Here is a 17,605-nt window from a genome sequence, read left to right on the forward strand (position 1 = left end):
CTAAGTGAATTCGACATTGTTTACGTAACCCAAAAAGCAATCAAAGGGCAAGCCTTGGCGGACCATCTCGCTGAGAATCCCATAAACGAAGAATACAAGCCCCTAAAACGTATTTTTCCGATGAAGAGGTATCTTTCATAGGAGAACATATTGCAGAATCCTATGATGGTTGGAGGTTGTTTTTCGACGGAGCTACAAATTTCAAAGGAGTTGGCATAGGAGCAGTCCTGGTATCAGAAACCGGTCAGCATTACCCGGTATCCGCCAAGCTCAGGTTCCCATGCACCAACAACATGGCCGAATATGAAGCCTGCATTCTAGGGATTAAACTGGCCATTGATATGAACATTCAGGAGTTACTAGTAATCGGAGACTCGGACCTACTCATACATCAGGTTCGAGAAGAATGGGCAACCAAGAATCCCAAGATACTCCCTTATCTGCATCACATACAGGAATTGAGAAAGAGGTTCAGAAAGACGGAATTCCAGCATGTTCCAAGGGTACAAAATGAGTTCGCCGATGCACTTGCCACTTTGTCATCTACGATTCAGCATCCAGATACAAATTTCATTGACCCCATCTAGGTCAATATTCATGACCAACCAGCTTATTGTGCTCATGTTGAGGAAGAAGCCGACGGGAAACCATGGTTCCACGACATCAAAGAGTATTTGACCATAAGAGAATATCCAGAGCTTGCCAATGCTACCCAGAAACGCACGCTTCGGCGACTATCCAATAATTTCTTTCACAGCGGAGGAATCCTGTATAGGAGGACTCCTGATTTGGGTTTACTAATGTGTGTCGATGCAAGGGAAGCAACCAAGTTATTAGAGGAAGTACATTCAAGGACCTGCGGACCGCATATGAATGGTTTTGTTTTAGCAAAGAAGATACTCCGAGCAGGATATTTCTGGATGACTATGGAAACAGACTGCATCCAGTATGTCCGAAAGTACCATCGCTGTCAGATACATGCAGATATGATAAAAGTGCCTCCAAACGAGCTTAATGTAACAAGCTCACCATGGCCGTTCGCCGCTTGGGGAATGGATGTTATCGGTCCAATCGAGCCTACCGCGTCAAACGGGCACAGGTTCATCTTGGTAGCAATTGATTATTTTACTAAATGGGTTCAAGCAGCATCATACAAAGCAGTTACCAAGAAGGTGGTAGTAGATTTCATCCGCGACCGTATTGTTTGTCGGTTTGGAATTCCAGAGTCAATCATCACCGACAACGGTTCCAATCTCAACAGCGACCTGATGAAAACAATGTGTGAGACTTTCAAGATCAGACACAAGAACTTTACGGCTTATAGACCGCAAATGAATGGAGCCGTAGAAGCGGCCAACAAAAACATCAAGAAGATACTAAGGAAGATGATCGAGAGGCACAAACAATGGCATGAGAAGTTGTCATTCGCCTTATTGGGTTATCGTACCACAGTCCGCACATCAACCGGGGCAACTCCCTACATGCTGGTTTATGGTACAGAGGCGGTCATTCCCGCTGAGGTAGAAATTCCATCATTAAGGATCATACAAGAAGCCGAGTTAGATGACGCAAAATGGGTAAAAGGTCGCTACGAGCAGTTAGCCCTCATAGATGGAAAGAGGATGAATGTAGTCTGTCATGGTTAGTTATACCAGAACAGAATGTCCAGAGCCTTTAACAAGAGAGTTAAACCAAGGAAGTTTACACCAGGACAGTTGGTGTTGAAGAAGATATTTCCACATCAAGACGAAGCCAAAAGGAAATTCTCTCCCAATTGGCAGGGTCCATACATGGTTCACCGAGTCCTAACCGGAGGAGCCCTTATTCTTGCAGAAATGGACGGAGAAGTCTGGCCGAAGCCGATCAACTCAAACGCAGTAAAGAGATACTACATTTGATCGTATGCTTTTCTTTATGATGTAATTTGAACTACGCCTGACCCGATTCCCGTTTAAGAGGGGATACGTAGGCAGCCCTATGGGTTTGGTCACATTTTAATAAAAATTCCATTTTCCCCGCTATTAGAACTGGGGCAGAATTTTGAGGAGGATCCTCAAAATTCCGAAGTCAGTTTGTCGGCTTTCACATCAACATCAACCCAGTAAACTGGGGTAGAATTTTGAGGAGGACCCTCAAAATTATGGAATCGATCCGCTTTCAGTTATTCAGCACAGCCGTCAGCAGCGCCAGCCCAGTGAACTGGGGCAGAATTTTGAGGAGGACCCTCAAAATTTCGGAGCAAGCAAGGTTGTCGTGTCTTGAACCACGTTGCAGTTGTTGGTTCATCCAAAATAAAATCATTTTTTTTTCAAAATATATATACTTACATTATATTCACTGAATCATGCATAAACATCATTTGCATCATCGTCATTTAGCAATGCTACCCCAATGATACGTAACGTCAGGAGCCAAGGGATACGAACTAACCTTCCCCCTCTACAGAACTCACGATTTTTCTTTGGATGCAGGAACTCAGATCGCAATGCAAAACGCATTCACTCTTCAAAGTCGAAACCCTCGAAACAATCACTCAACTCACAAAGGTCTACTATCTACACCCAACATTCCCCAGCAGTTATGATATCGCAACCGCCTATCAGCTAAGAAAATTACTACTATTTGCTCCTTTACATTCCTGCACTGCATAAGGCTACTTTCTGCCTTTCGAGACTAAGCTCTGTCTCCATCTGCATCTTGCATAAGGCTACTCTCTGCCTTTCGAGGTTAAACTCTACCTCCATATTGCATAAGGCTATCTATCTGCCTTCCGAGACTAAGCTCTGTCTCCATCCGCATTTTGCAGAAGGCTACTCTCTACCTTCCGAGGTTAAGCTCTACCTCCATATTGCATAAGGCTATCTATCTGCCTTTCGAGACTAAGCTCTGTCTCCATCTATATTTTTGCATAAGGCTATTCTCTGCCTTTCGAGGTTAAGCTCTACCTCCATATTGCATAAGGCTATCTATCTGCCTTCCGAGACTAAACTCTGTCTCCATCTATATTGTGCATATGGCTATTCTCTGCCTTTTGAGGTTAAGCTCTATCTCCATATTGCATAAGGCTATCTATCTGCCTTTCGAGACAAAGCTCTGTCTCCATCCTGCATGGCTGAAATATTGCCACTTTATTTAAATTCTCGCTTCGGCTGAAATATCGCCACTTGCATTCAAATTCACGCCTTGGCTGAAAAATCACCACTCTTTGCATTCATTCGGCTGAAAGATTGCCACCTTCTCATGGGCTGCAAAATCGCCAACTTATTCAAAGGCGTCATAGTTCGGAGGCACCATCTACATAGCCCGAGAACACCATTTCATGGCCTGCGAATCTTTATTTTATGCTCTTTATGGCCCAGGACATCATAGTCCGAGGACGTCATCCTAACCGTCCAAAGACAACATTCATGGTCCAACGGGAATTTGCATCATGTTTAAATTACGCACAATATGTGCATCTTCTCATCTATAGGTACACCGGCTAACGAACGTCCGTCTCAGCAGAAGCGATCCCGCTCCGGTTTTCCTCAACCAATTTGAATCCAAACGCCTTTTCAAACTTAACCATTGTGTCCGTCTTTTCGAATCTCCATCGACACATTCCGTCAATAGATCCTGAACTACATATGGCCTGATTCATGTAAGACCAGGGATATGTAGGTGGCTCAAAAACCATATCTCGGTCAAAATTCTTTTCAATTGCCGCTTCCGGTCAAAATTGGCCATCTTATCTTTACCCGACAACTTTTTCATCCTCCTCGGGTAAAGAGGGGCAGCTGTTGATACCCAATTTTTCCTTAGGTATTTTTGTACCCAAAATACTTCCAAAATAGCATGTATGTGCATATATAAGCACACCCAAGAGTTTTAGTATTTTTTAACGATTTTTAAACCGATTTATCACCTATTTTAATACCACAAAATCCAATAACTATTCTCAAAATTATCATTTTTGATGAATAACTTATTTCATTCCCGTATTTACACCAAAATATAATTAAGGTGATTTTTGCATTTTTTTTACAAATTTATTTGGCATTTTTAAAGCTAAATTGCATATAATTGTAATTATAGCCTATTTTGTAATTAATAGCATTTTATAACAATAAAATTTGCTCCAATATTTTTAAATTAATATTTATATAATATTTGCCTACCTAGTATTTTTTTAATTTGCTTTTAAAATCGTTATTACTATTTTTATAAAATAGAAAGGGGAAAAGTGGCTATTTAAAACCTAGCCCCAGTTGCATTTCAATTACGGCCCAAATTGTACCCCAATTCGACCCAATTCCAATCCCCAAATCAAACGACCCAATTTCAATTTAGCCCGCCCCTGACCCAACTAACCTAACCCGCCCGGCCTCCCCTTTTAATCCAGGTCGTTGATCATTCTGATCAACGGCCACGATCAGTTCTTTCCTTTTTAATTCTCACTTACACCCTAACCCTAAATCACTTCTATCAGATACGCCGTCTCTAAACCCTCATCCTCTCAAACTCTCTCTAAGCCTTCTCCGAAACCCTAATCTTCCCCACCGGTTTCTACCCTGTTTCGCCGGAACCCATGGCATCCCAAGCCCTGGGTGACCTGTACTCACCTCCATGTGCTCTTGTACACTTGCTGCTTGAAGAATCAAGGTCTGACCTTGAAGGTTTTCGCTCAGATCTCCGCCGTTTCAAGTTTCACAGCCATCTCTGGCTTTGCTCCGGCATGTCCTGGGCCTATGAGCCTATCTCTGACTCACCCGACTCAGATCAGACCTTTTCCAGGCCTTTCTCGCCTCTAGGGTTCTTCTGAAACTCTAGCCTTTCGAGGTTCTCCTAATTTCTCTATATCTATTATAGATCTATGTTTATTTAAGGTTTTCAAACGATTTCTCGAAGTTTCTTTCAAAACTTTGCTTTCAAAACCGTTCATCTTCTTCGACTTAGGGTTTCTTTAGCTTTACTTGCTCTACTGTGACTCTCATGTGTTTTTACTATATTTGTTCTACTGTGATTCTTGTGTGTTTTTCTTCGACTATACTTTCTTCTACCATTTCCTTATGATTTCTTTTACTGTATCTTGTTCTTTTATTATGTTTTCATGAAATGTGTAAGGTCTTAAGTTCCTTTGGGTTTTCTGAACTTATTTTGTTGTTATTCCTGCCTGATTTACTTGCTTTTGTCTCTACACTCGATTAATGGTAAAAACCCTAGAATTTGGGGGTTTCATTCGAGTTTTTGAGGCCACTTGTTACTTGACTTGTTTGCTTCCCATCTCTGAACTTGTTTGGTTTCAAATCCCTAATTTCTGAGTTCCTGAAGTTGTTTCATCTTTGCCTGACCTTCTGCATGCTCTCCGATATTCCCTCTTACCTATAGTCCACTACTCACTGATTTTTGATTGCATGACACTTTTCTTTGTTTTAAATCCAGCCTCGCATGTTTAAAGCTTATGCACTCTTTATAGGTAGAATTTCCCACTCAGAATAACCTCTGATTTTGGGACTGATTTCAAATTTCCTTGTGTAAGCCTGATTGATTCATTCCTTGTTTAATTTGAAGACCCTCTCTAACCTTTCGATTCCCCTATTTTCTGACTCGGTTCATTAGTGATTTTGAATCTCTGATTCCCTGATTTACTATGTACTAATTGATTTACTCCTTGCCTTATTTATTTAACCGTGTATTTCAAATTCTCCCCTATGTATTTACCCCTTATTCGTATGCTATGCACAATATGTTACTTCATCCCCTTTCCTTAAATAATTTTTGCCTTTTTACCGTTCAAATTTAGACTCCTTAAATAAAGGAATATCTGCTATTGATTGATTTTAATTGATACATGATTATTTTCTTGTCTTGCTTACCCTAATTTCAAAGTATAAATACCTGCTCCTCTCTTAAAAAAAACACTTCAGAATTCAAACACACTTCGAGCACTTTTTTTTCACAATTGAACACTATCCAATTTCAAAAACTCTCTCTACTACTACTCTACCTCTAATACTGAGCACTCTGCTCCTCTTCTCTTTTACTGTTTGAAACATTCTTGAGTTCCTTTTGAACTCTCAAGTACTTGCGGAGGAATTTAAATTTTGATCCTGCTGACTTCTGGCTGTTTTATTTACTTTTGTTGTTATGCTGTTCCTGGTATGTCACTCTAGTTAAATAATACCCTCTCTACTATGTGCTTATTTTACTCCTAGCCTGTTGTGCTTTCTTGCACTATGCATCTACATCCTAGTTTGTTATGCTCTCCTTCCTTATATTTCCGCACCCTTAGCCTATTATGCTTTCTTTCTTTCTTTCCTTGTGTTTCTGTAAATGCTTTTCTAGGTGAGTCCCTTCCCTCTGACCCCCTTTTGTGTGAGAGTACAATTTCGAGTCATGGCAGCACCCTGTTATTGCTACCCATGACTTTGAACTAGGTTCTTGAACCCTTACTCAAATCAATTCCCACTCCCTTCTTCCCCCTTTATGTGCTGAGCCTTGACTCAAGTCTGGTGGTATTCTAATCACCATCCAAACTCAAGTCTTACTTCTAAAGTCTGATCTTAATTTGTTTGGACCAAGCAATTGGTCAAGGGTGTGCCAGTCTATACCCATGGCTGGGCATGACCACCCTTTGCTATGGTTCCCCAATCCCTCTTTCACTTTGCACTCATTCCTAGTCCTAAGTTCTGCCCCTCTCTGGTAAGCCATGCTTTGGGACCCTTGAGCTCCCACTGAACTTGGATGCCTGAGGGCTGGCTATTCCGCACTGCACTATTCTAATTCTAAATGGTATCCTGAGTGTAAGCAATGCCGGGAATCCTTGAGATTCCCTGGAACTTTGAAACACTTTGGATAAAGAGAAGGCTTTGGAAATTCGGAATTGGTTAATCACATGTTGTTGGGCATTAAGATTGAATTAGGCTGCTCGGATCTAGCTGTTAGTTTTTAATGTATTTATTTTCTTTCTTTTGGTCCGTAATAATTTGTATAAAGGATTTGGGGAATATAGTAAAAGGGTGTGGGAGGGGTTTTACATTCTTGCATCAGTAGGGGTAGAAACCATGCTTTAGGATTGTAATTTTTTAGAAATCCTGCCTATAGGGCTGTTCAATATTTCTGGTTCCACATCACCTAGAGACCATGCCTATAGGGTTAACGCTTCATTGTGTTACAAATCATATAGAAATCATGCATATAGGACTTAACGTTCATGTAATCAATGCATATAGAGATCATGCCTATAAGGAATGCATATGCATTAAGCAAACTGTAGGGTTAATTAACCCAATCATCTTTTACAAGTTCAATAACATGTTTTAAAAAATCAAAATAGATATCATGCATATAGGATCAGTATCAAACTTGTCTGATTCGCTTAAAGTAATAATAATCTATTAACTGGTCCTTAACGTCTTAATACAGCAACGATTTCAGAAGTCTTAATTCTTTGACAAAAACTCTCTTGACTCGGTACGCTTTTAAATCCCTCAAATCGGCATCTTTTTCTGAAACAGTTTCTTTCTAAACATTCTGTCTAAATGTTTTACTCAGACCCTGAAATTGTCTTTTAAAACAGTTGCAACTTACCCTTTCCTTAGATATTTCTATCTCTGAAGCTCTTTCACAACCATTTCTGTGTTTTATTTTACTGCAGTCCATACTTTCTTTTCAAAACTCCTCTGCATTGGACTATTTTTTCCTGAAACCAGTACTTTTTAAATCACTCACTTGAAATACCTTAATATCTGACAATCGGATCCGAGTTGCCTAATGTAGACTTTCTGTCTAAATGTATGTGTTGAACTAGTCCGCTCGCCGCTTAATTTTTAACTTAAGACCAAATCAGTATATGCTAAGATGTGCTAAACTAAGTGTTTGTTTGGTTAAAGGGTTTACTTGAGCCTTACCTATTTGTTTTGTTCATCCTTATATTTGTTACTTGTTTTGTATGTCGCAATTAGAATTTTAACCTTTGAACCCCATATATGCCTATATCCCTTTCCTTCCCCTGATTAGAAGTCCTGATACCCCGGGACTGATAGGTTGGGACGGGTACTAGCATGAAATAAGTAAACGAGACTAATCGTGTTTAAATACCTTAACAGGGTGGGAAGGGTAGATATGGATATGATGACCGATGCGCTAATATCACGTGCGACCCCTCTTCTGAGGAGTGATTGTTGGGTATTGCATTGAAGTAATCCATATTAATTATAAACTTAGGACTCATCTCCCTTTACTTGCTTTCATCTCTTCTTGTAAAACTGTTCAAATCTCTTTTTCATGAATTTCTGCCTTCTCTACTTATCTTTGAAAATTTTCAATTTGGTCGCAATCTTATGTGCGAATCCTTATTTGAGCCTTAATTGTTTACTTGTAAAGTCACAATTACAACATGGCTGGGAACCACACTAGTGGATCTTGAGGGGTTCCTAACACCTTTCCCTCGGGATAATTTCTAGCCCTTACCCTAATCTCTGGTCTCTTCATCTCAAACCCTTCTTAAAGTGTCTTAATGCACTATAATCATTAGGTGGCTACTCTTCAACTTCTAAACCCAATTCTTGAAAGGGAATAGAGTTGTCCTCCCAATGTCGTATACCCGATTTCTGACCCCACGGTTAGAGAAAAAGGGGGCGTCGACAACAGGCGCCTACTTGGAGAACAAAGGGAAGATGGCACAAATTCAAAGGAAGCGGATCAAGTTCAGCAATCAGGCGCCCACCTGGAGAGCAAGGGAAAATGGTGCAAGTTTTTAGGGAAAACAATTCCAAGTAGCAAGAGAAGATGGTTCGAGTGGCTGCAATCAGGCGCCCACCTAGCAAACAAGGGAAAACAATTCAAGTTTCAGAGGAAACGAATACAATTCAAATGTTAGTAATGAGGCACCCACCTGGAGAACAAAGGGAAAGCAACAATGTTCAAAGGAAGACGGTTCAAGTTTAGCAATCAGGAGACCACCTGGAGAACAAGGGAAAACAAGTCAAGTTTTGAGGGAAAACCAGTGCAAGTGTTGGAAATCAGGCACCCACCTAGAGAAAAAGGAGAAACAGTTCAAGTTTTGAGGAAAAGCAGTGCAAGTTTCGGGGGAAAAGCAGTACAGGTGTTAGAAATCAGGCACCCACCTGTAGAGCAAGGAAATATAGTTAAAGTTTTGGCAATCAGGCGCCCACCTGGAGAGCAAGGGAATACAATTAAAGCTTTGGCAATCAGGCACCCACCTGAAGAGCAAGGGAATACAATTAAAAATTTGGCAATCAGGTGCCCACATGGAGAGCAAGGGAATACAGTTAAAGTCTTGGCAATCAGGCGCTCACCTGGAGAGCAATTGAATACAGTTAAAGTCTTGGTAATCAAGCGCTCACCTGGAGAGCAAGGGTATGCAGTTAAAGTTTGGCAATCAGGCGCCCACCTGGAGAGCAAGGGAATACTTAAAGTTTTGTAAATCAAGCGCCCGCCTGGAGAGCAAGGGAATACAATTAAAGTTTTGGCAATCAGGAACCCACCTGGAGTACAAGGTAAGCAGTTCAAGTTTCAAAGGAAGACAACACAAGTTTTGAGGGAAAACAATTTAAGGTAACAAAGGGAATACAATTCAAGTTTTGGTAATCAAGCGTCCACCTGGAGAATAAGATAATACAGTTCAAATGTTGGCAATCAGGCGCCACCTGGAGAATAAGGGAATTTACTTCAGAATGCAATTCAAGTCAGCAACAAAAGAAGCTCGTGGCAAGAATGCGAGTCAACAGTCCGAGATGATCAACAGAAGTTAGTCACAATCCAGAATAAAAAAAAAAGGCAAGAAGTGAATCCAAATGCAGAAGTTGATGAAAGATGTGAGTTGCTCAAGACATGATTGAAGTCACAAGAATGGTGTGTTCGATTTTGATCCGAAAAGCCGAAGAAGAATGAACTAGCACTTGCAACTAGCAAGCGTCAAGGTTCAAATCCAAAGTCTGCATGAAGAACCATTCAAGACTCAAGATCAAGCTTCAGAAGACTTATAGATAGGAATCTTGTAATTCATAGTTGACAGGCTTAGTTAGTCTTTTTCATTTTTTGATTTTGATGTAACATCAAGACCGCGGACCGGAACCTCAACGGAACGGCACATCGACCGGCTTTCCACCTCAGTATACTCCATCATTGTTCCTTTCCCGAACTACACTGACCTGATTCCTTTATAGTCAAGGATATGTAGGCAACCTTAGAAGCAAGGTTCGATCAGATCTTTCAAAAATGCTTCCCACAAAGTATCCAAATGGGCAAAAATCGCTCGTATTTGCTCACTTTATCTTTGCCAGAAAACTCTTCGTGTTTCCGAGTAAAGAGGGGCAGCTGTGAGCACGTGATTTTTGCCCTACGTGAAATACTCCTAGAAATTAAAGAAATAGATTTTTCTCCAATTGTTTGCAATTTTATAGGATTTTTGTTAATTGTTTGCATTTCTTTGCATGTTTACTTTTATTAAAATTATAAAAAATACCAAAAATATCATGTATTGCATTTAGATTTTGTGTTCACATTTTAGGATTAATTAATTAATTAATTGCTTTATTTAAAATGAAAATCACAAAAATGGCTCACTTTTACATTCTTAGCTTTTAAATTTTGGATTACTAATTTTTCTCTTCTAATTTAGGATCAACTAATTTTTATAAATTTTATAGTTAGATAATTAGCTTAATTTCGCAATTTGAATTAATTTAGGAATGTAATTTAGATTTTTTTAAATTGATTAAAGAAAGAAAAGAAAACAAAAAGAGAAAGGGAATTGAAAAGGCTTGGTCTTAAATTCGAAATTGGGCCATGTAATGAGTGAGCCCAAATCTTTCAATACCCCTTCTTCACTTAAACTAGCCCATCTCCTTACCTAGCCCAAGAAAAAATTGGATTTGACCCAAATAACCCTTTGACCCGCCCCATTTCCCCACCTAAAATTCTAACCTAGACCCTAAGGAGCTATCAGCCGATAACACAAAAAAAAAAAAAAAACACCCCCCCCCAGCGTAGCTTCTTCGTCTTCTTTATGGAGGACAACCAAAAACCCTAGAGAACAAGCAAAACCCTAGGACTTCTACACTCAAACCCGCCGACCACCCCTGAAACTGGCGACCCTTCACGCCGAACTCCCTTCTCCAACCACCAAGTCGTCGCTGCTTCTCCATCCCAGAAACGAGCAACCTTCTTCTCCCTCAAGACCTAACCAAAACGACCACATCTCCACCTTCTTCAACACCAACCAGCGACGGACTAACCCTATTTCACCTCACACCAAACAACCCCATCTTCGCCAACAATAGAACTAACGTCCACCCCTGAACCTCACGCCAACCACACAAACGATACATTTCTCACACCACCTGGAACTCGTCGGAGACAACAATAGCTGGTGCCATCTTGTTACAGCCAGAATTCGGCGAGAATAAACCCATGTTGCTGCTTCTGCTTCTTCCCATTCACAACAGCTCGCCGGAACACGCACACACACAGTCACGTACAAAAGCACAAACGAGACAGAAATAGAAAGGGATCTAGGGTTCTTAGAATCTTTGAAAAATCAGAAAACTAAAACAAATTAAAAAAAAGATTTATGTTCTTCTTCTCCTCGATTTTCTCTGTTTCAATTTATATGACACATTTTATTTATTAGTCTGTTCAGAAAAGAATGACGTATTTCTATATCTGAAAATATTTTAATTTTAAACTTTTTATTCGACCCATTTTACTCTTAATGAGAAGATTTTATAGTCACGTATATGTAATGACCCTACTACTTTTACTCTTTAAGCTTTTAAAACCATAAATTTCAAAAGTTTTTTTTTCCATCAAACTGCATGTCAAGTTAAACCACCTCATATAAATTAAAACAGAAGGAGATTATATTATTATTCCAACCAATACTTAAAACATTATTATCTTACTTTAATACTAAAAAAAATCATCGAAATACTAGTATTCAATTTGCTAGCATTGTCATCAATCTCTAATAAATATTTTGAAATTCAATGTCGTTTTGGAGACAAAGAGGGTCGGTGGATGAGGCATTTATGTGTTTGGAATTTTCCCTCAGCTTTTGACCGATAGGTACCAAAGTCAATTCCATTGTTGAATTAATTACTCTTTCATTTCACTAAATACTAAGTCTGCACTCTGTAGTAGTTGTATGCCCACAGCCAGACTGAAAGAACTTTGTCTGCAGATGTACATAAAAGTGCAATACATATATACTACTACCAAGTATACTGTCCGCAGTTAGCGGAGCTACAATATTAATTGCAGATTTGTACTAATAGGGGCGGACTCAAAGCACAGATTCAATATAAATTTATCACTGCTCATAAAAATTGGTACGGGAGTCTACTAATATTTGACTATTTCTTGAAGACATTTGCAAGTATACATAGAGTTTTTGCCGAAGTTTTCTAATGCCGGTGACCCCTCAACCTATAGTGTGCCTAGTAACTTTTGTTTACATCCTATATTTGTATTAAAAATGTATATAAATATTTAATTATGACCCAATCATTAAAATAAGCTATAAGTTCGATGACAAATCCAGAATCCATAAACTTCAAATCCCGACTCTATCCCCGTACTTCACACTATATATTATCACTCATCAACATTTAACAATAATGATAAATAATGGGTGCCTCGTGGTTGCCACTTTTTCTATTCCAGCTTCTTCCGCTTGACACTTTTCATCAAAGTTGTTTTGTTGGTTTACCGTTCGATTCGATGTCCGGTATTTATAATAGGACCCGATTAAATTTAAATTTGGGCCGGAAAATTTCATATTTGGAACTTTGTTAGGGATAAACGCTCCTAACAAAGACGACTTTATAAAAAATTGTTAAAAAATATAAAGCAAATCCATTTCAAAAGTCTTTTTATTTTGTATCTCAATCATATTCCTCATAATTCCTGATCAGATTTTGATCAAAGTGTATATGATCCAAGGCTATACTTTTTGTTTACCTTTGGTTTTTATTTCACATTATTATATTACTGCTACTACTAATTATTTAAACAATACATAAAGGCAACTCGGTCCCTTTCCATTATTAACTTCTGTTTGCTGATATTTTATTCTTATTAGTGCTTTGCACATCTATGTAGCAATCAATGTCTTGGCTCCATCTTGTGGGGGCGCATAACAAAGCCAGATTATTACATAATCTTTCAAAGAACAAAATAAATTTCTTTATGTCCAGTTATCTGCACTAAAACATTTCCTCAATCTTTATTAAATGGTTTAAATGAATTGGATTCCTTTGCCTTTACTTTAGGGTTATTTGGTAAGATGGATAAGTAAAAAGAACTGTGGGACAAAGTACTGCATTATCCGTTGTTTGGTTACTAATTATGGGATAAGTTATTTCAATATTAAAAATAGTACTGAAATAATTTATACTTGTCAGAGGGTAAATAGTAATCTCATGATAAGTTATCCCAGGATAAAGTTATAAAATTTAGAGTCCCAAGATTTATACAACATACCAAACAAAAAAAGGTCAGCCCAGTGCGCTAACCTCCAGCTATGTAGGGGGGCTGGGAAGGATCGGACCACAAGGGTCTATTATATGCAGTCTTACCTTGCATTTCTCAAGGGGAGCCTTGGCGTAACTGGTAAAGTTGTTGTCATGTGACCAGGAGGCCACAGGTTCGAGCCGTGGAAAAGCCTCTTGCAGAAATGCAGGGTAAGGCTGCATACGATAGACCCTTGTGGTCCGGCCCTTCCCTGGACCCCACGCATAGCGGGAGCTTAGTGCACTGGGCTACCCTTTACCTTGCATTTCTGCAAGAGGCTGTTTCCACGACTTGAACCAGTGACCTCTTGGTCACATGGCAGCAACTTTGTCAGTTACGCAAAGGCTCCCCTCCACAACATACCAAACAATCAATAAAAAATAATAGCGGGATAATTAATCTCATCATAACTAATTTCACTAAAATTAATCCCAACATAATAATCTCATCTTAACTTGTCTAAATAATTCTACAATTTGTATTATTTCTTGATCCGAAGGAAAAACAATAGGACAACTTCAATCAACTGTTTCTTGATATCTGAAAAAATTCATAATAATAAGCTAGGAAAAATACCATCAAACAATTTTATTTCTTGTCAATGAATTCATACAAATTTTCACCACAATCAACTCTACAATATGCTAAGAGTCTAAATGCACACTATAACAAATCATCACAAATATGAATGGCTAATGTGAAAGCTATGAGATTATTATTTACACAATAATCATGTTCTACTACTCACACTGCTGTCATAAGTCTAGAAAAAGAATTGAATAAAGCAACACCAAGAATATCTAACTGCAGCAAAAGAAACATGAATGTGAACTTGTGAGGCAGATTGTTCAGATGGGATAAATTAGGGTCTGTACTCAGTTTCTAGTGTAGGTTGTGTTCGCGTTACAGTTGCAACCGGTGCTTTCGTGCTCCCAACACGAGTCATATGCAACGCTTCTCCAACCTCTGCAGCCCTCTCCATTTGTTGAATTCTCTTCTTGTGCTTGTACTTGCTCGCACACATTATCAGGAGACCTAAAAGAAACAACAACACTAGTCCTCCTGCAACCGAACCAACAATTATCCAGACTCTCGACTTGTTTTTCTTTCCCTTTGGAGGGGAAACCGGGGTTGGTGTTGGAGGCACTGGAGCGGGAGAAGGAGCGATTGACTCGATCACAATAGAGAAATGCCCCTGTTGAAATGTTGTGCACGTGTTATCCGACAAAACACTGCTGAAATTCACGGAACCTTGTAAATCAATTGAAACACACTTTGCAGATGATCCAACAGGAAATGGCTTGACATCTGAAAAACTTAGCGAGATGGGCTGAACGGAAGCTTTGATATCCAACTCGGGCAAGTTAGTTGCTGACAAGTTTGATGCATCGTAAGCAAGAAGACCTAATACCGGAGCCAAGTAAATGTAACCAGGTAAATTATAATATCTCGCAGACCAATTACCCAAATTTTGATAGACTAATACAAGTCTCTCAACATAAGGCTTCTCAATGATACCAATGGGAATCTTGAACTCTTTATATATTTCAACTCCTCTCCTTCTTAAGCTACCACTCCTAAGCCTCAATGCAGACACCTTAATCCCAGTCAAATTCGAGGGAACATTTGCATCATAGACAACACCTGTCCTAATCCGTGGACGATCAAATGCAACATAAGCATAATTTTGGAGAAGTGCATCTAGTGCCCGTGCAGCTCCCGGGGAAAAATCAGCTAACTGAGAGCTCCCTAATCGTGGCAACCAAAATAGCCACATTAAAAGACGAAGCATCGACAGACTTCCAAGAAGCCCCATCATGCTTCACAATGCAACAATTTCCCTATCTCACACTGCAAATCCACAAATCACAACAATGTCAACCCCCAAAATATGACAATACCTTTTTCTTGATAATGGTGTTGTCACAAGACTAATCAGCTGGACAAGGTATCGGGTAAATCTGTCCACTAAATTGGGCCCAAATGGGGTTTACACTTACGGTTATAGTACAACATCAAAAAATCCATTGCAATACCAAAGTGGGGTCTGGGGGTGGGATGTCCGCAACCTTATCCCTGTCCTGGAAAGGCGGAAAGGTTGTTTCCGAAAGAAACTCGGCTGACACTTACGGTTATAGTAGGAATGTGAAACCCCAAAAATGTTACTTATCTAGTGATGAGTTCTGAGATACAGAATGAGCAATTAAAGGAAAGTGTGGCTATAACATCAACTCTAGTTCTTTAGTAAAGAGACTTCATGTACACACTTTAGGTACTTTTAATTCATAGATTTTGTTAGAGAATCTGATACTGCAAAACAAAATGTAACGGTAACTGTATACAAAAGTATGTAATCCCCATATGATAAAAAAAGCAAGTAAAACTTGGCACTTTAACCCGTTGAAAAGTGGATAATTCCAAACACCTTTTGAAAATTCTTGCTCAAAAAGAGTCTAGCTTGAAATCATGAGCTTAATGCCCTTTTAACTAAGATTCATCAATTTGCTAATTAATTCAAAAACCCACAATAAAAATGCAATTTTTGAATGATTTTTTACATGGGCATTTTAGGAAAATAAAAAATGCAAACTTTTATACAGTTTGAATTGATAAAAATAAAAGTTACCAGAATTTAGGCCCACATTATTGCTTCAAAAACTCCAAACAAGGCCAGAAACTTGAGCTTTATTAGTCTTCAATGTCGACAAGAATGGCAGAAAAAGTAGATATATAGTGTATGAATATGAGTTTTTCTTACAAAAGTAGAAAATAATTTAGTAATTCATAATTTACAAAAATAGCAGAAAAATGGAGAGTTTGTGGAGAGAAGGTTGAAGATGAACTGGTGTGAGAAGAAAGAGAGGAGAAGTGAATGGCAATAGACAGAAAAAGACGATGAAACAGTGGGCCGTGGGATGAAAATGAAGGAGATAGTCATTGTAGATTTTATTTTAATAATAATTAACTGACCTTTTTGTAATATAAAATAAAATCTTCGTACCCCTTTATACAGTTGTACAGACAATCACACTAAAGTGTGAGGTTGTGAGCTGTGAATTCTATATATAAAAAAAAGAATATGTTTGTTTATACTTGCAACTAAGAATAATGTCGGTACTAAATTTTGTTAATGATTGATAAAGTATTTGGTTGTAATATTTTATTTTCCAACCCAATGTATGCATTAACTTGCGGTCGGTGAAAGTACCCACTAATATTTGCATTAAAGTATGATATTTACACCACAACCCTTTAATAGCCCTGATGAGATCTAGATTCGAAGCTATTAGCAATGGAGAAATGAGCATAAAAAGAAAATAGAGGAAGAAAGCAAATGCTTCTCACTGCTACAGTGATAACTAACATAACCGACTACTTGAAAGACATTGTACATCTTATACTAACAGCCTAACTAGTCTTCTAACTAACCAGCTAATATTTTAATGTATACGGCTGTTAATGTATCTATCATTCATTCAACACCCCTCCTCAAGCTGATGGTTGAAATATATCTTTCAATCTCAGCTTGAACATCAAGTACTCGTTCTGAACTTTTCCTAAGCTTTTGGTTAGGAGATCAGCATGTTGCTCTTTAGTAGGTACATGATGTGTTTTCACCAATTTTTGTACTATTTTTTTCTCAAACAAAATGACAATCAATATCAATATGTGTTGTTCTTTCATGGAAGATAGGATTGGCTGCAATTTGAATTTGCAGCCTTGCTGTCATAGTGGAGAACTACAGGCAGATCAACCTTCACTCCTAACTCCTTGAACAACCCAGTGAGCCAAGTTAATTCTGCTACTACTGAGGCCATAATTCCGAATTCTGCCTCAATCGAGCTCTTTGCTAATGTTTCTTGTTTCTTTGATTTCTAGGATATAAGTGCATTCTCAAACTTCACCAAATAGCCAGTAACTGATCTTTTGGTCTGCAGACATCCTCCCCAATCTGAGTCACAAAATTCCTCTAGCTTACCTGAGCTTTCAGATGGTATCAGCAGCCCCAGACCTGGTGCACCTTTGATATACCTCACAACCCTCAAAGCAGCTTCCATGTGTGACTGCTTAGGTGTTATGCCCCGCAATA

At 38.9% G+C, this 17,605-nt stretch overlaps 1 protein-coding gene across 1 annotated transcript; it reads right to left on the reverse strand.

Moving 5' to 3' along the window:
- Positions 1–14,088: 14,088 nt before the first annotated feature.
- On the reverse strand, positions 14,089–16,389 carry LOC104243858 (uncharacterized). Its single transcript, XM_009799121.2, has 2 exons — positions 16,142–16,389; positions 14,089–15,366 (listed from the first exon to the last, which is right to left on the reverse strand). The coding sequence occupies exon 2, from the start codon at positions 15,332–15,334 to the stop codon at positions 14,378–14,380; it is 957 nt and encodes a 318-aa protein (XP_009797423.1). The 5' UTR covers positions 15,335–15,366; positions 16,142–16,389; the 3' UTR covers positions 14,089–14,377.
- Between the last annotated feature and the right edge of the window lie 1,216 nt (positions 16,390–17,605).

This window comes from Nicotiana sylvestris, chromosome 12 (genome assembly GCF_000393655.2).
Source record: "Nicotiana sylvestris chromosome 12, ASM39365v2, whole genome shotgun sequence".
Classification (NCBI taxonomy): Eukaryota; Viridiplantae; Streptophyta; class Magnoliopsida; order Solanales; family Solanaceae; genus Nicotiana; species Nicotiana sylvestris.